Genomic DNA, 24618 nt, shown 5'->3' on the forward strand with positions numbered 1-24618 from the left:
TTTACATTGGGCTGCAAAAGTCTGTTAAATTGCCACAGTAGCAACTCTTTCAATCTTCCACCTTCATAAGGGTTTTGTTGCTGCATTTAACAATTTACACGACTACCAAGTAGCATTAAAATTGTTTACATCCCTTACTGTGCTATGTCCTCAGAAGAAAAAAGATCAAAACACAAACAGAACATCCTCTCTTAAATAAAACTATGAAAGTTTAGATGATAAAGCTTATTTTGCCAAAAAATTTTATCATGTTTACTGTCCCTTATTTCTCAAATAAATTAAACCCCAGGAATTTTAGAATAAATGCGCTTTTCCCGACACACAAGCAGCACATAATCCAAACTTGATGCAGAAATATGTTTCAAAATCTGCTTTACAGAACTACTTTTTTAAGCCCTGACTTACAAAAATCATGTTTGTTAGTTGTCTCAGCAGTGACATAAGTGATTTTTTCGTTTTCTGTGAATGAACACATTATCCAAAGTATGAAAGGAGGAGATGTGAGAAACACCTACCTCTTGACTGAGCATAAAGTTGTAATTTCCAAGGAGAAAAAATTCATTTATCTTCTTGGATGAAGATGTATTTGGTGTAAGTAGGCTTGCTCTTAGTTCCCCCTTCCACATGCTTTTACTCAAGACTGTTTGTCTGCCTTGAAATACCTGTAACACGCCTAATTGACTGGGAAGTTCTGAACATAACACATCACACCAAATCCTGCTTCTTTGCTAAAATCAGTGACAGTTTAGCCTGAGGACTGATGCAAAAAAATCCATTTATATTTTGCCAGTTGTGATAAATTTTGAGAAGGCCAAGCAGAGGTAATTCATACATTTAAAACCAGATATTTTTTGTTAATTGTCTATGTGTGTACACATACTTCAAGAGAGGGGTGCCAGCAAGAAATAATGATGCTTTAAAACACCCACTGACTGTCAGACTAGCTTGGAGAGAAGTGCCATCGTCAGCTCTTACAGCTACATTTGTGTCCCTGGCTGCCACCTTCCCCTTCCACTTTACTCCCTCTCCTAACACTTTCCATTGATTTTCTCCTCTCCTATTTGGGCTGCTATCAGCCTTTTTTCTCTTTTCTCTTCCTCTTCCTGGTACAGCACTGTTCTCCTGTCCTGTACTACCCCTTTCTTTTCTGACAGTAACTCATCCCTCGCCCTCTCCTCATCAGTTCAGTTTTGATTCCTAACACTGCACATGAACAGGGCTCGAGGAGCAGGAACACTAAGAAGCAGCTGCTTTCCAAGACCCAGTAACTTGATAGCTGACAGTTTCATAAGAGTATGTTTTCTTCTCCAGCATTCTGAGACTCGGTTCTGTTTTTTTGTCACGCCATCTGCATATATTTCCGAACATTTTCCTCATACCCTGTTTAACTTTTTACAGATTTCCTCAAGGCTCAATAGTTATTTCTCTTAACTTCTACTGCATCTTGTCTGTGGACATTTACTCATGACACTTAGGCTACAGTCTCTACACTAATGACACACAGATGTCATTCTTGCTGCAGTCTATCTTTTAGTCTCTCCACTTCTTAAAAAAACAAACTCTGTCCTGTCTTAGAGACACAACCATACGATCCTCCAGGGAAGAGCTCAGAACAAACTGGACTGACCAGCACTTTAATTCTCTTTCAACCTGGAGTCGTCCATGCTGCCTCCCACACAACTGTAATAGAAAAGGACCAAGAGACTGCATTTCTACATATCCTAAAAAACTGGGTTGGTTTGTTTGTTTGTTTTTTGTGGAGAAGAGATGAATCTCCATCCTGAGCTGATCTGATTAAATATGCACCGGATCTGATTAAATATGACTACTGAAGTCCCCTTTTATAAGTACTGACTGCGAAACCTTCCACAGCTCTGATTTCATTTCTCCTGAAGAAAAACAGTTCAATGCACAACAGGAAACACCAAAGAAAATGACAAGAAGAATGGGAAAAGCATTAGTATTCCATTCTATGTATCATGCACGCATTCTCAATACTTAGAACAGTTCTCCAAAAGAATTGAATCAAATGGCAAGAAGGTGTCAGGAACAGCAAACCCTGAGGGACATGGATCATAATTTTCTGCTTAGGAAACGTAACAGAAGTGGAACATGACAGAGCTCTCCACAGCCATGGAAGGATAAGACATGGACAGTTAACTTTTTCTCATAACACAGGAACATGGGGGTATGACATGCACTTGATTAGATGGCAATTTGAAAACCAATGATAATTAACATAATACAAATCAATTACATAAATCACTGCTCCAGGATGCTGTGGAGGTCAAAAGAATTTTAAGAAACAAAGGAGAACATAGAAACCCTTAACTGATTTTACAAGTCCTTTACTATTAACTGCTGGAAGCTGGAAAGTAATGATTGGACGGTCACTCTGTATTTTATTTGTTTCTCGATACTCTTACACATTTCTCAGTGTCAAAAGAGAAAATGTAGCTGTTAGACTACATGCCCCAGAAAGGCATGATTTCATCTGCAAGAAAGCTGCATGGCTTGGAATATGGATTTTATTGCAGACAGAGCTGGGGGCATTGTCTGCCTTTTAAAGACTGCCTGTTGCTTCCTGTTTTCAGTATCTGTTTGCCATGTGCTTATGGTCTGCACAACTGTAACTCAAAATTTCAGGCTGAAATTTCTGATTCTAAATGTCTGCCTCAGGCTGGATATTTTTAGAAAGTTTTGTGTAAAATGGTTCTGCAACTTCTGAGTATCAGAGCAAAAAAGAGTATATTCTTTTAGCGTATCTTGCCCTTCCTAGTCTGTCTTGTGGTTCTAGGAAACAGCAACTATTTTGATTACAGAAATGTAAAGAAAAGGACTAATGGAGCATTGGATTTGTATTGCTCAGCAAATGCACTAAACTAGCCCTTACAAGCCTAGATCTAGTTGCCTAAACTGAGGTAAGAAAAACAAAATTCTGGAAATACAGTAATGAGATGTTATGTCACATGGTACAACTGAGAAAATCTAGGTAGTTAAGTTTTTGAAATTAATTTCAGCAATTTTTAACATGAACCCAGAAGAGTAGGGACTTCACTTATGGAAATAACTCATATGTAAGTAAAAAGGCTTTTTACATGGCATCTTTTTTGATATTTTGCAAGGTAAGGTGAATGAGAACACAGTAACAATTTTGCTTGTACTACAAAATGTCAGACACAACAACCCTCTATTCCCTCAGCAGCATGATTGCAGTGTACTGCATTGCAAAAAACCCCAGAACTCTGTATTTAAATCTCCACTGGTCTATTCCAGCCATCACTTGTCTAGCTTGACTCAAACTGCACAGTAGAAAAGGAATAATTGCACTTTTATGAGAGGATTTGGAAAGCCACCATGACAAACTGTTACACATTTCAAGTAATCGCTGCCCGCTTGACAGATTTACTGACAGTGCAAGCATTAACACAGCATCACAAGGAACTGCTCTCTAAAGGGCTGCACTGCCTTTTAGCAACAAGCAATACCTCTAATCTAGCAAGGATACAATTACACAAACTAGATCATCTCTGCTTTTTTAATCATTCTGTGTTTAATAACAGTTACAGCAACTCCGTATTTGGTCAAAGATGGACAAGAGAAGGTTTTTCTCCCATGGAGCTCTGCCAGTACCTGACCACAACTCCAGTAGCTCAGGCAAACTTCAGACTGTCAAATATCTTGGAAAGCTTCCTGACCTGACATCCCAGTACTCAATCTCACTGCAGCTGCAGATATATTTCCACAGGAACTTGCACTATGTAAGTTGCAAACAGAGCTTTTGTGTTAAAGAAAACAGTAAATTTCCACTTTTTAAAATCTCTGGACTGTAAAAGGGTTCAGTTATTATCATCACCTTATATATTCTACCTGAAGAAAAACTACCAAGAGACACTTTAATTTTTAACCTGCTCCTGCTCATACCTCTAAGTGTCAACTTTTACCTTGTCTTCCTGTCCATGAGGAAGTGGATTTAAGCAGCATAATTCAAAATATTAAATTTTATGCTACTAACATCCTAGGTAAGTAGCACTCTACTGGTTTAGTTCTGAAATAGCTATCTAATTCTTCATTACTTATTTAATTCCTCATTACAGCTACAAAATTACTATTCAGCTAGAACAAAAGGTATTTGCAGTAGGTTTTGGGGAAAGAAGTATTATTCATCAGGTCAGGTTTTCTGGAATTGTTTCTTTTGGTTATCAGTTTTTATTACTGACTTCTATCAATTTCATCACTGTTGAGTTTTGAAAGATCTTAAAAGTCTTCAATCTCACATCTCTTAGAACCCCAGTAATTAATTATTCTATTTAAATATTAAAGCAGTACCCATTTCACCATTTAAATGCTCTTAAATATTTTTAATAACACTACTTGTTAATTCAGGCTTCTTTTTACTCTCTTGTGGTTTGTGAGTCTTGTTGATAATGATGAAGACATAATTATTCTATTTAAGTATTTTCAGAGCAATTATTACCATTTTAAATGCAGTAATTGGCAGAACAAAATCCATTACTGTTTTGCTGACATGTTTATTTTTAAGCTAGATATCAGCACCTACCTATTTTCATGTAACTTACCAGAATTAAACTCTGAAATTTCTACTCTGACTGAAGTCAAGCAATGCATTCAAAAGGTAACAGAGGAAGTTTTAAGAAAAAGGCCACCTAAATTTTGTTTCCTCAGGAAAAAAAGGCTAGAAGCAGTACTCACTTTTACAGAGGATTTTTGGAATAAATGTTCAACTACTGTACCTGCATAGGACCTGGAATGCAAGACAAAACCCTCTCGATGTTTTCAGAATTCACATCGACATCATTTATGGCAACAAGAACATCTCCTGGAGGTGGAACAGACAAGGAATGAGAAAGGCAGTTGCTATTGCACCACAATACAGAGAGAAAAAGAGTCTTAGTTTTAAAAATTAGTATGCCTCTCAAGCTGTCATAAATGTCTATTTGTTACATTTAAACAGACATTTGCTCATGCAACATTTACCACATTTAGTCTGTTACCTCAGTGCTCTTAAGGCCTTACGGCCACACTCATATCATTTGACAAAAATCATAGAAATACAGAATGGTTTGGGTTGGAAGGAACCCTGAAGATCATCTAGTTCCACCCCCTGCCATGGGCAGAGACACCTTCCACTAGACCAAGTTGCTCCAAATCCCATCCAACCTGGCCTTGAGCACTTCCAAGGACGGGGCATCCACAGCTTCTCTGGGCAATCCTTTCCAGTGTCCCACCATCCTCACAGTCAAAAATTTCTTTCTCATATCCACTCTAAATCTACTGTCAGTTTAAAGACTTTCCCCCTTACCATGTCAATATATGTCCTTGTAAAAAGTGTCTCCCCATCTTTCCTGTAAGCTCCCTTCAGGCACTCAAAGGCCACAGTTAGGTCACCACAAAGCTTCTCTTCTCCAGGCTGAAAAACCCCAATTCTCTCAGCCTTTCCTCATGAGAGACGTGCTCCATCCCTCTGATCATCTTGGTGGCTCTGCTGTACAATAACTCTCTAAGCCTCTCCCCTCCACCCAGGCTTCTATCACTCTTGTTACTTGACCAGAAAACACAACAGATTTCACAACTCAGTCCTTTCTTTTCCATTCCTTGCCCCTGCTGTGGCTCCTCCTCTCCATATTTTTATCTGCCAGTTTTTCCTGCCCAATGGCATCTTGTGCTCTGTACATCTGACACCCTTACAATCACTGGAAATGGGGAAAAAATACCCCTTACGGTCCCAAAGAAAAAGTCATTAACTACAAGTGGAAAAGGTTTGAAAAATTAAAGGCACCACTTACAAAAGAAAACAGAACCAAATTAGAGCTTACAAACTTGAAATCCACATTCCAGTTTAAACTAGAAAAATCAGACTGGGATTTCTATATGAAGTGAAGGAAAATATTCTCAAGAAGTATCCCAGTGCTAACTAATTGGTAACCTATGCCTCATCCCCCTCAAAAAGATGCATGTTTAAGCATGGAGTGTGCAAGAGGGATATGAGACCTGTGGAAAAGAAAACCAACTTGTGAAGCTATAAAACATAAAATAGCATCAAGAGATAAAACTACACAGACCTGTCAAAAGGAATAGAGATTGGAAAGTAAAAATAAAAGGTTTTTTGACCATTTTTGTTCTTTCCTTGAAATGTAGGTGAGTGATCCCATCCAGAGTACTCCTTACAGTCCTATTCACCTGTGCTCAAGAAATCAAATGAGATCATATACACAGACGTGATACTGTAGCAACCGTGGGAAATGAAGAACCTCTTGGTTAAAGACAAGGTAAGCAAAACCTAGGTGAGAAATCAGAACGGAAATCAGAAGGTTCTGCAGACCCTAACCAGAGAATTTCTAAAAAACTTTCCAATAAGGGTACCTAGAGCAAAATACCTAAGATGAGGCAATATAAATTTATGACAAGAACTGTAAGAAGCGACTGCCAGTGGCTCCAGGACTTGATTCATTGGTTCCTTTTCAGAGGCAAATATTCAACTTCAGAGTAACAAAACAGGCCTTATTTTCTACTTGATTTTTCTTTGATGTCATTTTCAACTGTCTCTGCTTTTTGTCAGGTGAAAAGCTTGATTAGTTTCTAGCTTGTATCTTCTCTCTGTAGGAAGGGAAATAAAGAAATTAGCTTCTTACTGAACACTGAAAGGGACTCGATTCCAAGGTCCTTCTTATGCATCAACTAAAAACACCAAGAGCTCCTCTGAAAGAGCAAATTGAAAACCAAGCTTCAATTTCTCGAGCTGCACAAAGACTCCCCTAAAAAGTACCTCTACATCCTCTCCAAGATTATTAACATGGCCTTCATCACTCAGGCAGTGGAAAGGGATTAGAAAAAGGATATGGAGTTGCAGCAAATGTGCATGTTTAGCATAGTTGTATTTTAAGCCTCGACTTGGCAACAAAGATGTGATCAACTGCAGAAATAAAGCGCTGACCCACTGTGAGGTTCAGTAGGTATTTCAATTTTCCAGGAGAAGACTTGCTCAGCTCAAACTGACACAGTGATAATGACATGCAGACTATGGAAAAGCACAGCCTGAGTCTCTAAGGTCTCTCCATTCCCTGAGAATCTATCAAAGGTCACGGAACGTTCAAGTTTAGAAGAAACTGACAGTTACCATTATTCCTATGTTCTACCTTGTTGTTAAATACCTTCAACTGCAACTGGAATTCTTCCCAGGCACAAAGTAGATTCCTCAAAATCAGTGCAACACACCATCAAGGCCAACAAGAGAAAGAACATTCTTCTTAATTAACCATCAGAAAGGAAATACTGAGTACCCCCAAAACGCAAGCAATATTCCTCTTTAATACATCAGGCAATAACCAACTGCTCACTCTTCTTTTACACTGAAGGAAAATTAATTCCTACTCCTCCTGAATGCAAAACCAAGAAAAGGTTACATTTTATTCTACACATAAAAATATTTAATTTTTTTCTCTTTCAAGAAATGGCTCTCTCCCTAACCTCTGTGTTTCTTGCGCAGTTAAGTTTTAGCCTGTCAAATCTTCAACACAACAGTAATTCAAAAACAGAAAAGCTGAAAGTTAGACAGCATTTAAGAGGAACTCAGTAAGCCCATGCCAGAGCCCCAGGACATGAAAATTAGTAATGAAAAGCAGAGCACTCAGGCTACTCTAATATAACAAGAATTATAAACAGGATTACTATGTTCTTTGTTAAGAACACTGTATTAAAGATCATTATCCACAACTACAAGAGAAAGCATAAATTGCTCTTGTACTCATCTTAAACTCATCTATTTAAACAAAAGTTGTTTGTGTTCTGTTTGTTTGACTGGATCCTTAGGAATTCTGTTGTAAAGCCAGTCAGAGGAGCTGCACACACTTTGTGCAGACATCCACACCTTAGCACTTGAGGGAACGTTTTGGAACCACATCTCCCAGGGTGGAATAGACAAAGGCACTTTGAAAGGAGAAGAGCCATCAGTATTTACATGCTACATACTCCAAGTGTTTTATTTATTCAATGCCTAATCTACACATGTAAAACTTTCATTGCAGCAGTAAATATTTATTCCATCCAATTGGTAAAAATGTAATCATGGACCATACATGGAACAGCATTCCAGAGCACACAGGCCAAGCAGTCCTGTAAGGCTGCCTGCCTTCTGCCAGAAAATGCTGTATCACTATCAAAGAGAGCAACTTGATCCACAACAGAGAAAATCTCTACTGATTAGGATGGATTTTTCGGAATTGGGAGTAGAGGCAGTGAGGGTGGGTGCTTGCATTTTTTCCTTCTTTTCTTTTTGCCACACACAACAGCAGTCAAAGAATAGAGTAAGAGAATAAATGACATCACTGGGCAAAGAATAAGATATGTAGAATTACAAACCCTGAGTATTTTTAAAGCAGGACATGACCACAAGATTTACTCAGTGTAATAATTAACTGCTGTGAAAGAGTTTGTACATGCAAGTCTTACTTTGTAAGAGCTTGACATCTACATTTATTTGAGAATTGTTTCTTGCACTTTAGCAGAGTAAAAGACTTACAGAAAGACAGACTGATTTACGTCTACACACATGAATTATGTCAAAAAATCAATGCAGTTGTATGAAGTTTAATCTAATTTCACTTACCTAATGCTTAAACAATTCAGGTTAAATGAAATCAAAGTGTAAATAGCCTTTGCAATTGTTTAAGTTGGTCTAACTCGATTGTCTGCAGAGTAAGTCAAACCATCCCAGACTAAAACATCACTGAATTACAGATATAGGGAGAAACATCAGAACAAAGTATCAGTCAGTTCGACTTTTAGAGACGCAGCGAGCCACTACAATAGAGGAAATGAATTTTCTTCAGGCAGCTCCAGGATATAATTCCTTAAGCCAACAAATTTATCTTTAGAAAAAATACATGTCCTTCTGAAAGAAAGCAGTTTAGATAATGTATTAGGAAGAAATTCTCCACTCTGATGGTGGTGAGGCCCTGGCACAGGCTGCCCAGAGACGCTGTGGCTGCCCATCCCTGGAAGTGTTCAAGGCCAGGTTGGATGGATCTAGTGTGGGGTTAGGACTAGATGATCTTAAACATTTCTTCCAATCCAAACTGTACTATGAGTCTAGGATTCTCTTTAAGGAATGACGTAAGCTTTACTCGGATCCCATTAAAATGAATGATCAAGCTTTTGAATTCTATTACTTACTGTGGAAAGATTCTCAGTTCACAAAGAAACTGCAAGACATCTATACATGTTCTCTGCACAATGTTAAGCAGGACTGAATTGTACTTGAGTGATGAAACAAAAAGAGGCGAGGCAGGAATTTTTTCCTATTTTATTTGTTCTATCAATCTTCTCATCAGAAGAGACTTCTCCCATCCAGTCAGCAGCAGCTAAGACCAGTGTGTGTTGATCTCAAACACCCAGTCTGCACACAGCTGATGGAATTATTCCTGCCTCTTTAAGGACAAAGTTTAGGAAAGTCTTTGGCATTGCTGCCATCCCTAGAATGTTTATTTCAGAATTGCCTATCTCTTCGCCACTTGAGGCACAAGACTATGACTGCTGTTAACCATCCCTTCCCTAGAGATAAACCTGCATGCACCATTTCTAAAAGCAGATCTCCACTGCATTAAGCCCAGGGACACTGACTGGCAAGTGAGCACCACTTCTATACTGTGAAGGGAAGTGAACATTTTTTTTCTGAAATCATGAGAATCAAGTGGTTCACATGGGAGAGGATGGAGACAAAGCACACTTTTGTCATGGAGTCCTGATATTTAGTTTCCTCCATTCTTGGTAATGACTTGGTGGGAGCACTTACAAAAGTTCCCATACATCTTTCCAAAAAAGGCAAACTATGGAACACATTCCTACTGAAGAAAAGATCAATTACTTGTTTTATACGTTACCAGGCTGCTTTCATCCAAACCAATGCTGCTGTGCTTCAAGAGGAGATTAAGAGAACAAAAGCAACATCCCCAACATCCCAGTGAGCACAAAGCAAAGCTTACACAAGCTCTGTTTCCATCTTGTGAGCCCAACATCTCTACTTGGGAGAGTCTTTCCAACAAATACACCACCTACAGTAATTCCACATAAAAATCTCAAACTCTCACAGGATTTTGGTCCTTTCAAGCGCTTTTATTTCTGATAGGACTCTAAGGATATGGACCTTTCAAGGGAAGCTTGCACCAGCAGCCTGTAGCTTGTGCATACATGTTCAAAACTGGATTATTATAACCCATCTTTACCTTCCTCCACAATTAATTCTTGTCAGGCAGGAGATTTCACAATTTTTTGACAATTGTACATACTGATAAAGTGAGAAGATTCATGCTGAGCTATTTGGTGATGAGAGCTATAAGATACTTTCAAAGAGGGTAACAACAGTACTCTCTGCCAGTGAGAAAAGCTTTGCTCTATTTACAGTGTCATTGGAATTAATTTTTTATTTTTACTATGGTAAAGATGATGCTCATCAGCATTTACAAGAACTCTTCCCTGCCATGAATCCAACAGGTTTCAATTTGAAGGGGGGTGGGAATCAAATTATAATGGCATTACCTATCACAACCCTTATTTGTCTGGATTTAAACGTGAGTATTTTGAGAAGCTTTTCCTCTTTGAAGATATGCTCAAAGTTTTCCACTGCAGACCAAGCTTTGTATAATGTTGCACATTAACTTAAGCAAGGAAAATATTTTGCTGAAAATACAAAAGACACTTAAAAAGCATGAGATAGAAGCAACTGTATTTCATCTTAACCAAAATGAAAGTGGCAATGAGTTTAAAAATCAATGAGGGCTTTTCTGTTTTGAAAATTTAAGATGGATGCTGACCTGCTAAATATAAAAAGAAAAGATAGATGAACTGATAAGCAACACATGGACAGAGTGCCATCTTTCTAGAGTTACAAAGCAGCAGGGTTTTTTAGCTGGCAAAACTGCTGTATTTACTTTCATACGGTCAGCGCCTGCATTCCACTTGGTTAATAAAGTACAGCAACAAGACTTACGACTTCCATATGCAATCTTAAAAACAAAAAATTAAAGTGTATTGCACAAATAATAAACAGATGTTTTAAGTGTTCAAAGCTATAAGGGATACACACTTCAAAACAAATAAGAAAAGCCACCTGAGGAAAGCGATTATTAAGGATGGGAAAAGAAGTTATTTCTACTAAAAATGTTGAAGCATAAACCACTTTGTGAGTCAAAATGAGTGCTGCAAACTGCTTACCAGGAAGACAACCAGATGTCATTTTAAAGCATGTCTTTTTAAAGGAAAATATAGTTTGGATTTGCCTCACAAAGGACTACTACCAAGCTGATCTGGACCACTGAAGGCCACTGAAATATTATAAAGCCAAACAAAAACAGGTTAATGCTTATGCACATACAGGTCAATGAAGATGAACAAAGTTATAACCAGACCAGCCAGCAGGCATTGTGCTGTGCCAATCAGGTATTCCTCATTTGTGATGGCTTAAGAAGCTGCTCACTTTTGTGCTAATTCTTCAGTTTTAGACTGACCACAAAAATGTCCTTTACTGGCTGTTTCCACAATTCTCAACAGGACTCCAAAAACCTACTTTTATCAAGAAGGACTGAAAGGCAAAGTTCTACTGTTATTACTCTTGAACTTTGTTTCCAACTTCAGCTCCTCGGAAGATCTGAGGAGCTGTCTATTTGCTTCTAAATCAGGCTTTGGGTGTACAACATAGCTATGCTATTCTGTGATGTGCTGTACAGGACCAGTAAACCAGACAGATTTTTGACAAGAACAGGAATTTTTTCCTGTATATTCTTTATGCAGACAACACTGAAATCTGAACATCTAATTTATGCAAAGCATCCCTATTTCTAGACACCACATAAAAATTCCACAGTACTCAGCTTCACTATAGATATATAATTTGAAAGTATTTTTACATGAAAATTATATATTTTCCACTGTTGGCACTGAATGCAGCTCATTTTCCCATTTAAGAGTTGAATAACCCCAGTATGCTTAAAACTATTTCAGTTTCAATGTGCAAAAAAACAAGGCAAGGGTTGATGATAGCCTAGGACATATTAAAGTGCAAGACTCTTCTTAGATTAAGCTAAATGCTCTTCTCTTTGAAACAAACGAAAAACCCCCACAGTTTTTGTCCTCACTAGCTCTGGGAAGCATTAAGTGCAGCAGATGAAATTCTATCTCTGGTTAGGTCAGCTTGATCTCCTGGATCTGGTACTTGCCTACGCTGTTCTGACTTCACACCTGCTCTCACAAAACTCTTATATACAAATCTGTGTCCCAAAATTAACTTACAGGTTACAAACACCCACTTGTACACTAATGAGATTAAATAGCATTAAGCAGATCAAGTTGAAACTTGCTCTCTCCTCCCTCTCAGCCGACATCCCCCACTTCTTGACTAATCAGTTCTTGCTGGTAAAATTTGAAAGTTATCCAATTTTCCCTCTGGAGTATTCTTTAGCATCTCTACCAAAAACACGTGCTGGAACAACCAGCCAGTCAAAGCACGATGTGCCTTGTTACATACACAACACTGGAATTTCAAAAGCACTCATGCTGACTTTGTGGGATTTGTGCTACTATAGCATTAAGATTTTTAATGATCTCCTAACCAACATCACATCTTTGCTCTCCCATTCTGTGAGCAACCAGCTTCAAGGATAATTATGTAATCTTTCACCCTTTACAGATGTGGCCTAGTTGTCTCACATTTACTGTCTCTCAGGCTGATGTCTGTGAGTGCCAAGTTTTTGGTGGCCTCAATGTTGGGAGTGGGAGTATTTCTGCTCCCTCACTGCCCCTCACAGCAGTTCATTCCCCTCCATTATTCACATTTGGGTGCTTGTCAGACCTTCTGTGTCCCAAGTTTAACTTACTACACCAGCAAAATACTAGACTGCCAATTTCTCTTCTGGGTTAGTTTCCTGCCAGGCTGTTTCATCAGCTCATGGAAGTGTCCAAGCGGCCAAACCAACACAAAGGCTGTACGGGCTCACTGCCTCCCCAAACTGCAGCCCTGTGATGGATTTGGAGCCTCCCAAAATCTAAACTACTGAGGAAGCTGCTGTTAGGCTTGCTGAACAGAAAAATAACCAAACAAGGCTGTGCAGAAAGTTTATAACGTATGAACGTATCTTACTCGGTATTTTTTTTCCTCATTTTTATGGCACTAAATCAATTTAAAGCGTATATACAGTAAAGCTTTTTATCTCAGGGGGATGCTGTGGAAAAGAACAAAATCTAAATAGGGTATCTGGCAGACTATACGTTTTCTCCAGTCCCACCTATCTACTGAGCAAATCCTCAGTTAAAATCCTAAATTAAAGGTGGTGGGGGGGTATTTCTTGCTCCAAGCTGCTCAATCTCTGAACACTAAGGAATGGTCATCTCCTTACTGTATTAACACATTCTAGATTACGCCACATATTCTTAAAACCAATAATGCAGTAAAACTGACTAGGTAACAAAACATCAGATGCAATGACACTGATTTAAAATAATCCCTCGAGAACTGATGTAATTGCTTATGTCTCGGGAATATTCAAGTCAGCTGCCTCTAACAGCAAAAAACCCACAAATCTTCATGCTAAAGGAAGAGTGTAGAAGTTAACTATTCCTTCAGTTACTTACCAATCAGGATTTGACCTGTTTTCATTGCAGAACTACCTGGCACCAAGCCATGTACCACAAGCTTCTCTTCACTGACTCCTCTGGTGGCTTTATCCCTCCTGCCTTGTTTTTCCACTCTTCTGCTGCTCCATGAAGACTGATGGACAATCCCTACTAAGGCCTCCAGCAGCCTCTGCTGCTCTTCTTCCCCAGCACTGTAGAGTTTTCTGGGATTTACATAAACAGACACATCTTTGTACTTTTGCTGAACAGTGACACCCATTTTCTGAGCAGACTGGTGTTTCAATATGGAAGTAGGACCAGTGGGGTGCACATTGCAGCTTCCACTGCCTTTCTTACCAGAACGCTTTGGTAAAAGACTCTTCTTTTTTAGCATTTTGGTCCATTTCTTCAGTTCATACTTTCTTTCCTTTCGTGATCCCTCTTGAATAATTTCAGCTTCATTTTCACGAAACCTGACATGATTCACTGCTGGCATTTCTGGACAGCTGTTCTGAAGCAGAATTTCTTCTTCGCTTTCACTTAGTTCTAAATAAAATAATTCCCCATTTTTCTGCACACTATCCAACCATTCAGGCTCAAGGTCACTGGAAAAGAAAGAAGAATGATCAGTGAGCTCTGATAAGGAAGATCACTGTGCAAGTGACATCTGATTATTTTAAGTAGGGAGGGGACAGAGTGCAAAGGTTAAATAAAGAAAAAAGGAAAAATATAGTTGCCTCCTGAACATTGAAAGCTCAGCTGCTCTAAGTCTGCCATGATGGTTAGAACTTGTTTTAGATAAATGATGGATATGGCAAGGAAAAACATCCCTCTCGTATATTAAAATAGCTTCTTCAAATGCCTTAGAGGAAAACATCCATTGCAAAAAACAGTAGTCTCTTTTCAGAAAACAAACAACATTTCTTTCACATGAAACTTTTAATTAGTAATTACATTCATGTGTACAATGGGACTTTCCCTTAAGAGAAAAAATTACATCCTATTTGTTCTCTCCCATTATTTTTTCCCTTATGCATTTGTAATATAATCACGGCACGATTTTTGAGGTGGTCCTGTGCAGAGCCTGGAGATGGAGTTGTTTATCCTTGTGGGCCCCTTCTAACTCAGGATATTCTGCAATGTTATGGGAAGACAGATTGTACTACCAGCCCTTTGGAAAGAGAAGATTAACATCTAAAAAATCACTTAAATTTAACATTAAAAAAACCCCCAAATAATCTAAGATGAAATCTAGGTAACAGTTTTTAAACGCCAAGTTCCACATAGCACATGCCAGCTTCCAGGCAGAAATACACACTAAAAATGTAAAGAGGCACCACTGCTACAGAAACAGATCTGGCAGCTGGAGTGGATCACCCAAAGGCAAGAGCAAGACACTGCTGCAAAGCAAAGGCAAAGCAGCTCCAGGATGTGTTAACAGAAGCATCATCAGCACAGTGCAAAAAATTCTTTGTCCTAATTTGGCAACGCTGATGTGTCAGCTATGTCCAGTTTTGGGTAATAAGTTTTAAGAAAGATGTAATAACTGGAACATAGCCAGAGCAAAGAGACAAATACTAAGTAGCCTATAAACACATTTTAAAGGGAAGGAGACTGAAGGAATCATACTCTTTTGGCTGAGAAAAAAAAAACCAACCAAAAAATGCCTGCTGAGAGGCAACAGACCAAATGAACCTCAAGGTGAAGTTTAGAATGTTACTCCAGATGGATGAGGACCAATAATGGCCAAAGTAAGAAGGGTACTCAGAGGTTTAATTATCTGGGATGTTCTGTATGGAAGATTTTCAGGAACAGACAAGACCAATTAATTCTTCCTGACTAGATGACAAAGGTCTTGCTGTTTCATAAAAATCATAAAAGGAAAAACGAGAACGGAGATTTAAATCATAATTACTATAATTGTTTAAAGTTAACACGCATTCATACATTTTACACTAGAAGTAATTTTACTGAATAAAGAGCGATGATTTTGTTTAAAGCTAGCACTAAATAATTCAAATAGAGCATTACATTGAAAACACAGATAAATGATAAAGCTTCAAAGTGTAGCTGAACAGAGAACATTATAAAAAGACACTGCACCAGAGCACCTTCAAGGCTCAATGAGAGGATCTGGCTGGACTAACAATACAGAGAACACTGGCATTACTCTCTTTCTGGAGGCCCAGCTACTGAGAGAAGTCTATGGATGTTGCAGACAGGAAAAAGCATCACCTACCTCCTCTCCATTTATTAGCTTTTTTGCCCAAACAGATAGTTTAAAAGAAGAACCACCACTTGTGATAATCTGGCTATACCTGATGGTCCGGGATAAACCCAAGTGTGCGATTTCTGCCGAGTCTTACAGGGAATCTTGAGTTCTTACTCAAGAAAGTATCAGAATGCTAACAAAACCTAAAGGCTGTCAAGGCCACACATTATCTAATCCAACATCTCTCAGAAGGTGGTAGGCAAGAAATAACATGACAAGAGTTTTTCCTTGGTTTATTTTTTAAGGCGTACTACATTCTGGCATACGTGAGCAAAATCAGGCAAAACCAAAACATCAAACAACCCCACCCCCACAACCCCCCCAAGCCAACCAACACCAGTACTCTCCCCCCGCCCCTAAAAAAACCCAAACAAAAAAGGAAACACAAGAAATTTACAAAGAAATAACATTTGAATTAGCAGAAACTCCTGTGATGTATGATAGCATTTTTATTCCCTCTTTAAAAGAGACTGTGATTTTTGGAAAAGCTGCTTCTTCTCTGGGATAGATGTCAAAATTTCAGCCTGGATGTCAGTTTATACACTCATGTTCTCCAGCTTTGTTGTCTGTTTTTATTAGACCAATATGGACCAAGGGGAAAAAAAATGGTGTGGGCATGTGTTTACTCTGGTTACCCAAACAGAACAATGCCAGAGAGAAGTCAAGAAGGAGCTATAGTGTAAAGAAACTGTCACTTTCCCAATAAAGATCCATACACATATCTGGAAAAGCAAAGCCTGAAACAAGAAGTCTGCACCTAGGATGAGAGGCTTTTTTCCCCCTAATGCTGTAGTGTCACAATAGATTTAAACCAAGAAAGGAAAGAAAAAAAGAAAAGAAGAAAGAAAAATCTCATTTTTATCTCTTTTCCCCTGTGTTGAAACAAGCGCTTACACAATAACCTCAACTTGCCTCTAGGACTGGAAGTTTCAGTCAAGGGAGCTAAAAAACTTGAAGGCCTGCACTTCCCTAAGAGTAGTTTCACTGATCCCACACAGGTATTTCCACTTTGGAACAAATGTCTGAAAAACTGGGCTGATTGAAATTTTCCATTTATGGAAGAAAGATATATTAGAAAGAAAGGATCCAAGTTCTGCTGGATAAATGCAGATAAATTATTAAAAGTATTACACACATTATTACGAGTATTAGACATGTGTTCTGTGCTGGAAACTGTGGAAGACAGCTTTATTCCCTGAATGTATATAAAGAATGCCACTAAAGAGGCATTTTAGATGAAAGACTTGGGAAAGGAAAAATCCCAAACACACAAAATACAAAAACACATGGCTTCAGGCTGAAATGCTACAGTTGTCTTCTGACTTACAAATATAGGAATAAAGTAAGATAGATGTACATACAACAGCTTTGTCCCTGAGCCAGAGTTACAGGGCTACTACAAACTAAAGTACACTTGAACACACTTCTAAATTCTCCCATTTGAATATTTTTTGTCCTCCACTGCACAGCATGATGAAAAGAACACGCCGAATGAAATGTCATTGATTAGACCCTGAAACACACATTTTAAGTGTCAAGCAGAGCTGTTTTAATGCACGGAACCAAGTAAATTTTTAAAGTTTAGTAAGTTTTAATTTCACCCAAATTAAAATAACATGTACATATGTTAAAACCCTGGAGATTGCATTTATAACTTTAAAATGACGTATTAGTATTACAGAATTATCTTCTGACGCAGTATTTCCCAAAAGACAGGACACTAAAAGAGAAAGACTACACCTTTCTTGCTAAATCATGTGCCAAGTCCCTCCTTCCCCTCTGCTTCCCAGCTCGTGTCGCGCTAGGATACAGGACTCAGTGCAAGGACTGCCCGCAACTGAACCCACGCCGCGTCACCGTCAGGGCTCTGCAGAGAGACTCTGCCAGAAAGCTCACACCGTTCACTGCTCCTACAGCCAGCCCCGCACCGCGGCATCCACCGCAAGACACCGCGGCCCCGCCCTTACTCGGAGCTCGCAGACAGCGAGGAGCCGCAGGAGCCGCAGGAGCCGCTCTCGCTGCCGGTGCCCGCGGGCTCAGCGCCTTCTCCGCTGCCCGTCTCCATGCCGCCAGCAGCGCCGCTCCCGCCGGGCCCCGCGGACGCCATGACAGCCGCGCGCCCGGCGGCGCACGTGACGCGCGCCGAGCCCTCCCATTGGCCGGGGCCCCGCGCGCCATGGAGATGGCGGGAAGCGCGAGGGCCCGGCCGTGAGCGGCTGCGCCGCGGTCCCGCCGCGCTGGGGGCAGAGCGCGCTCTGCAATGGGCATTTCCCTGCGCCCAGCCTCGCCCGTCCCTCGAACGGCCTTCTGTGGCCTAACAGGGACGCATAATGCAGAACCAGACTTTACTGAGTTGTCTGATTGCAAGGTCCCAGTACCAGTCCCATAAAAGACACCGTTAGTGGAACTCGAGTGTCCTGCGGTGAGGCTCAGAGCAATGTAAGCAAACAGTGATCCGGAAGGGGCAAGACGAGGTAAAAAGTGATTCTCGGGTCAACTGGTAAGCAATGGGATGCCTCTGTGCTTTATTTTATGTGCTATTATGTAAATTTAATGAGCTGTGAGAAATAAAAGTAGCTTCTCTGTAGGTTTGTCAGAAGAGCGGTGTGGTTCAGGAGAAGCAAGGATGTGACAGACCCGAAGAAGTACCTTAAAATAGCCTATGCAGTCTACACGTGTAAAATCACGCTCAGTCAAGAGAGAGACAAAAAAAACCCCAAACCCCTACTCGGTTTTCAGGATTTAAATTATTCGTATCCATGAAAAACAAGACCTATGGCAGCCCTGCAGACAACTTGCTGTGTAGCTGTGTCAGTAAACCCATCAGGACACACATGGTGAGTGGGGAAAGGGATGGAGAGTAATTGTTGGAACATGTTTAATGTGCTGGATTTAATCTCTGCTCAGTGGGATATTTGCATAGCTTCAGCAGTGAGGTTTTATAGTGCTGGAACGCTATGTAGGGGTGACAGAATCCTGGTATAAAATTCCTGTACTTGAAACTGCTTTAGGGAAGCGTTTATTAGTAAGTGTGATTTAAAGTGAATTAACAGACAGAAATGTTTTGGACTCACATCCATGTGATTAAGGCTTCAACTGGAGTAAAAATACCTATGTTAAAAACTGTGGCCATTCTGAAGGCCCTGTACAAGACCTGATTTTACAGATGAATTACTGTTGCACAGAATACAAACCTATCCAGAGGGGGAGATAGAACCATTTCCTATCTAAAGAGAAAAAGTTTGTTCTACTGTGGTTTCATTTAGAAGTAGGTAAGATACACTGTCCTGCCCTTCCTAATTATGCTTACATTTGCAAGCACTTTTAATACACCGAGCACCACAGTGAAGTGTTTCTGTAGAGAAGTGATAGTCAATGCCAGATGGTGCTGTGTTAGTTAAATTTCACTGAGTTCAAGAGTTGGTTAATTGGTTCCAGTTGTTTGTTCACTAAGTGAGAAATACAGACTCTCTCTCAAGGAGGCAGTGGTCTTACACCACTTGCTATTTTATAGGAGTAACGTATCATGAATGGAAGGATGATGGAAGGTTTTGGTCCTCAGAGAGGAGTAGCTGGGAGCCACCTAAATGCTTTGCTGAAACGAATGTGGAATTTTTGCTGCTGTGAGAACAATTAAAGATTGCAGCATGTATCTCACACAGCAGGATCTTATTTTAGTGAAGACACAGATTTTCCCACACAATCCCTCTTGAGAGGAAAGCCTCTCATTTCTTGGGCATAAATATTAGGAAGAGACTTGATGTAATTTGTCTTCTGGCAGACACTTTACACTTAGTCCAAGTAGCTGGGGCTGATGCTCCTCACTAAGGAATCCATGAGCTTTCTATGCTAAATTGCTGTTTTTAACATGCAGATGGGAAAACTCTGCCAGGGGGCATCACTGGTATCAATAGCACTGCTCACCCTCACTGGACAACTGGTTAATGAGCACTTAGGAGTGGATAATTAAAGCCTGAAGGTTGTTCTGATTAGCTGTTCCTGCAAAGAACTAAATCCACGTGTGGAAATTTATTTCCTGAACAGGAGTTTCTTGTTACCTTTTTTTGGCTTAACCTGTTTCAAAAGTTGCTGTGCTGTAAAAATAACAGTCTGCCTCGATCCATTCAGAAGTCGACTGAAGTTAAAAGAAGACAGGGTATAGGACACACTGGTTCCATACTTCAAATTACAGCTCTTCATTAGTAATAAAGAGGCAAGAAGGCCCTAAGTGACTTGTTATTGTTTCATTTTTTCCTTTCTGCTTGTTTTCAGATCAGTTAATATTTCCAGGAAGGCTCTACCAACAACTGGACAGACATAAATGATACACTGCAAATAAAACACGATACGTTACAGATAAAACTAAGCGGAAAATTGTTTCATCTTTGTTTATCAGTTCTGTTTCTTGTTAACACCTGTTTTACTGAAAGAAAAACGTAACAAAAAATATGAGTGACATTATATTTCATCTATTGATTCCTATTTTTTAAAATTCCTCCAGTGCACAGCATGAGCAAAATATGTCAGAAATAATTCCCTCGTTTTTAAGGAATAATGACAACAACACAACTTGCCCCTGCCCTGTAAAGTCTTTCTTAAAGGACAAAATGCATATTTCACAAGGATTCCTTAATAGTTAAGATTTTTTGATTACAAGGTTTCCATAAAACCGTTTAAGACTGTGGTTACAGAACCTTCTGTTCACAACTTCTCTGACAGGACTGCGTAGAGACTATCCACAGCAAAGCAGCGTGACTTGAAGAGTGACACTGGGCTGTCAGTTTAATTGGGATATTTACATATAGACATCCACGGAGGATGAAGGCTACCTCTGGGACCAAAGGAACAGAAATTTTGTGAGCAAACTCTCCAGTCCTCAATGAATAAAATAGACTGTTCTTTCTGACTTCTTACGCTTTCTGTATCAACTCTGATCACAGAAGGTATTTTAGAAGAACACAAAACCAACAGGAAGACAGCCGTGAAGAATCTGGGAAGAGCAGTACAACCCATCTCATCCTTTTGAACAACACTCTGTAAGAGTTAAGACTTCTCTCTAGAATGAAAAGCAGCTGTAATTTTCAATTTATTTTCTACTGCTTTTACTTCACCTTAAATCTTTTAAATACTATTTTTTTAGGATCACCTGCTATACATAGCAGGCATGTCAGGCATGAAAGAAAACTATTATTTGCAGTCAGGCAACATGCAAATGTTTCAAGCATGAGTAGCCTTATTCCACTTAGAATATATTAATATAAGCAAGACCATGGGGCAGCATGTTTTAATCCGGCTCTGAAATTTTCTGTTAAGTCACTGAAAGTCCATGGGCAGGGTTTCAGAGGGTCTGTCTGCATGTGAGCACATTTACTGTGCATAAAGCAGCCTCAGAGTGCCATGCCGGAGCAGGCTGATCCCAGCGTGCCCTCCTTGCTGTGCTCCGTGTTTTCCTCCCCAGTGCTCACAGGAATGGATTTCACACGGCTGTTCCGTCTGACGCCTTGAGCTGGAGTTAATCACTTGTTAGTTTCCATAGCAAGAGCTGCTTGGAGCTGGCACTGGAAGTGCCCGTGTGCTTTTTCTGTGCAGCTGGAAATAAACCAGCGTGGCTGAGAAACAGGAAGCGGACACTTAACAGAACTGGAGATGAGCTTCTCTTGGATTCTGCTGAATGGGATGCGTTTTTCTTTGTAAAGTTTCTGCGGCTCTCAGTTAGCATATGGAAAAAGCCATTAAGGGTGACTTTCAAAGTCCTGCACGGGCCTATTGGGCAAGATTTTATTGTCGAGATGTCTTTGTGGGGGGATACTGTGGAAAATCGCACGTTAGGGATGATGAATGCAGGAGGAAAAGCAGCTGCTTCTCGTACAATGTGCCTCCTGTACATCCACTGAAGAATTTTTTCCCATCCCTCTTGGATCTGTGCGAGTTAGAATACATTTTTCCCTCCCCTTAAAGAAGGGTTCAAAACACTTATGGCATGGATGCAACAGCATCAATTCGTACCAAAGTGTATCAGCACGTTTCTCTGCACATGTAGGAGTCCCAGGCGTAGCGCCGTAGCTTCCCTCACCTGCACGTCCTCCCCTTCTCCAGGAAGGAGGGGAGGAAACCCGCCGGCAGCCGCCCCTTCCCTTCCCCTGCCATGCACACCGGGGCAGCCCCGGCTCCCGCCGGCCCCTGCCCGGGCGGCAGGACGCGGCCCCTCGCCCTTCCTGCCGCCACGGCGAAAGGGGAGCTCCGCCGTCCCTGCGCCCCGCGGGTCCTGCCCCGCGTCTCCCAGGGCGGCCGGAGCCTCCCGATGTCGGGAAGCGATCTCAGGCAGCCGCCCCCCGCCGCAGCAGCCGCTCGCCATCCCCGCCACTGACCTGTGCAGCAGGACGCTCTGCACCGAGTCCAGGTCCTCCAGGTTCCTGGTGACGGGCCGCGGGATGCTGTACCTGCCCGCCCCGAACATCGCGGGCGGCCGGGCGGCCGCGACCCCCGCATCGCCCGGCCCGCGGCAGCGGGACTGCGGGCGGCCGCGGGCAGGTGGGAGCCCCTCGGCCCCTCAGCCCCTCAGCCCGCCCGGCCCCGCCGCGTTGCCCGCCCGCTCGCCCGCCCGCCCGCTCCTGGGGCCCAGCGGCGCCGCGCCGCGGGGCGCGGGGGAAGCGCGCCCTGCGCAGCCGGGAGAGCGCGGCTGGGCTTGCGGGGATTGCGCTCTTACACGGTGGTGTTTCTCTCAGGGACTTGCGAACCGTGAAAACCCAAGTTTCGGATAAATGCAGCAGTCTTTCCTATCTGCAGCCGCAGATTTTATTTATTTTTTTCTTTCCCCCAGAGCTCCCGCTATGTGAGACAATAGTTTTCCCCCATGCATTTTCCTGCTGGCCAAGATAATGCATTGCCCAGTTGATCCTCTTCCCTTAAGTAATAATATGAATAATTGCCAATCCCATAAAATCCAATCCAGTTTGGTTCCCTCTTTCACAAGACAATAGTTACAGGGCGCTCCAGATGATCACAGGACTCCTTACTGGGTTCCTATCTGCAAAATTCTGATGCAGTATATTGAATGAAGAGCGATACGGATGTATAAAAGGGACGTGACCCATATCTTCACCGTTTTTATTTCTTACCCATGAACTCCCATAATTTATTTTCTCTGCTCCCTTTTATGAGATTGGTTTTCTCTAATGATGAGAATTTTTCAAGACGTGGTCCTCTCCTTCAGGTTCTCTCCGAAGGGTGACATAAGAGCAACAGCTAATAAAGTCTTGAAATCTGTTATTAAAAGCACCAGCTTTAGTTTCCCTCAGACATTGTGCCTGAGGTAATTATAGCAGCACAGCAATGCAGTAGTCTCCCAGAAAGACCATAACAGGAGGACCACTGGCATGATACACAATGGATAGCAAACTGGAAACCACTGAATATTTTAGCACCCAACTCCGTGGGATGGTGGCCACTACATGGAGCAAAAGTTTCAGCTTTTTTGAAGATTTTGGCTTGAGTAGATGGTGGCAACAGCTCAGTTTGGAGAGGGTGAGTGCAGAATTACCGTGAGTCTGTGGCTAGGATTCTCACCAAGTAGTGTAACTCGAATATTTAGGTGTCTTAACATTTCTCCTTTTCTTAAAATTTTGTTTTCTTTTTTAGTTTGATACCATCATGAAATTTTAAGAGAAGGACAATCCCCTCTGAATCCTACTCCTGTAAAAGATGAGGAACCACCGTCATCCATTGAGGTGAGCAACAGCAGCATGAGTAACAATTATGACCATAAAACCTTTGTCATGATTTTTGACACCAGGGTGCCAGGGAAGCTGAAGGTACACCAGAATTTTGTGTCTAAGTAGCAGTGACTGGAGGAGTTTGATATGTACAGTATCAAAATCAGCATAATGCTTCCACAGTGGGCACTGAGCAAAGAGCTTTTTGCAATACCCACATCTTGATTTCAGGAAGCTGATGGAAAATTCATGGTGGTTATGTCACCATTGCCTTAGAAAAACACTCAGGCACCATCTGTATTTCTAGGTGACTGCATCAGTGAGCAGTGTGTGATCTGAAGCTTACAATATTTCATGTAGAAAGGTTCCTGGAGGTACAGATCCGATGACAAGGTGAGAATTTTTCCTCCTGTTCACAGCTATAGCTTCTTTTCTTCCCAGTGTGTCTGCTATGGTAAACGAGCCCTGAAAATGTGGGGGAGAGACAAGACAGGTCATTTTAAGCAATTTGTTCACTCTTGTCTACAAGCTGAATTAAAATTTAAAAGAGGCAAAGATTGCTGAGGATGCTTAAGGTAGCACTGATCAATCAAAAAATATGTGTACTTCCTCTTTGATGTAATCAGCTTTTGGCAGCTGATCATATGACAGCAGCATGATGAGGAAGCAGAGCACTGTATTTTCCTCAAGCAAATCAGAGGCAAGAGTCCCTACATATGCATACTGAGGCTGTACATTTTAGGCTAGAATGTCATGTAGATCTGGAACTTGGGCAGCTTATCTGGCCTGCTAGGTTCCCATTGGTCCAGTACAGTGTGGTTTTCAGAATAACATTATGCAGCAGCAGCAGAGCAAAAGGCTGCAGAGACTTTACTGTATTTTTTTTCATCCTTTGTACCATTTTTATGCCCTGAGGGAGCAGAGATGTTTAATTTGTACAAAACAGGGGTGTGTTTTCCCAATTCACTTAGGACAACACAAACCCCACATCTGGGCCTGGAATTTGATGGT

At 41.0% G+C, this 24618-nt stretch overlaps 1 protein-coding gene and 1 long non-coding RNA gene across 4 annotated transcripts in view; one reads left to right on the forward strand and one right to left on the reverse strand.

Moving 5' to 3' along the window:
• The window catches only part of INTU (inturned planar cell polarity protein), a 39433-nt gene extending 17019 nt beyond the window's left edge, over positions 1-22414 (reverse strand). For 2 of the 3 annotated variants that reach the window (XM_048304553.1, XM_048304555.1), the window contains exons 1-3: positions 17863-18010; positions 13642-14228; positions 4755-4840 (exon numbers count right to left, since the gene is read on the reverse strand). In XM_048304553.1, coding sequence (XP_048160510.1) covers positions 4755-4840; positions 13642-14228; positions 17863-18002 — 813 coding nt within the window. In that variant the 5' untranslated portion in view covers positions 18003-18010. Of the gene's footprint in view, positions 1-4754; positions 4841-13641; positions 14229-17862; positions 18011-22263 lie in introns of those variants that run through there. The other variant, XM_048304554.1, reaches the window with a different exon arrangement.
• LOC125326375 lies at positions 18112-20257 on the forward strand. The gene is made up of 3 exons (XR_007203792.1): positions 18112-18395; positions 18484-18732; positions 20168-20257. It is a non-coding gene; the product is annotated as an uncharacterized LOC125326375 (long non-coding RNA).
• Positions 22415-24618: the final 2204 nt, after the last annotated feature.

Source organism: Corvus hawaiiensis, chromosome 5 (genome assembly GCF_020740725.1).
Source record: "Corvus hawaiiensis isolate bCorHaw1 chromosome 5, bCorHaw1.pri.cur, whole genome shotgun sequence".
Lineage (NCBI taxonomy): Eukaryota > Metazoa > Chordata > Aves > Passeriformes > Corvidae > Corvus > Corvus hawaiiensis.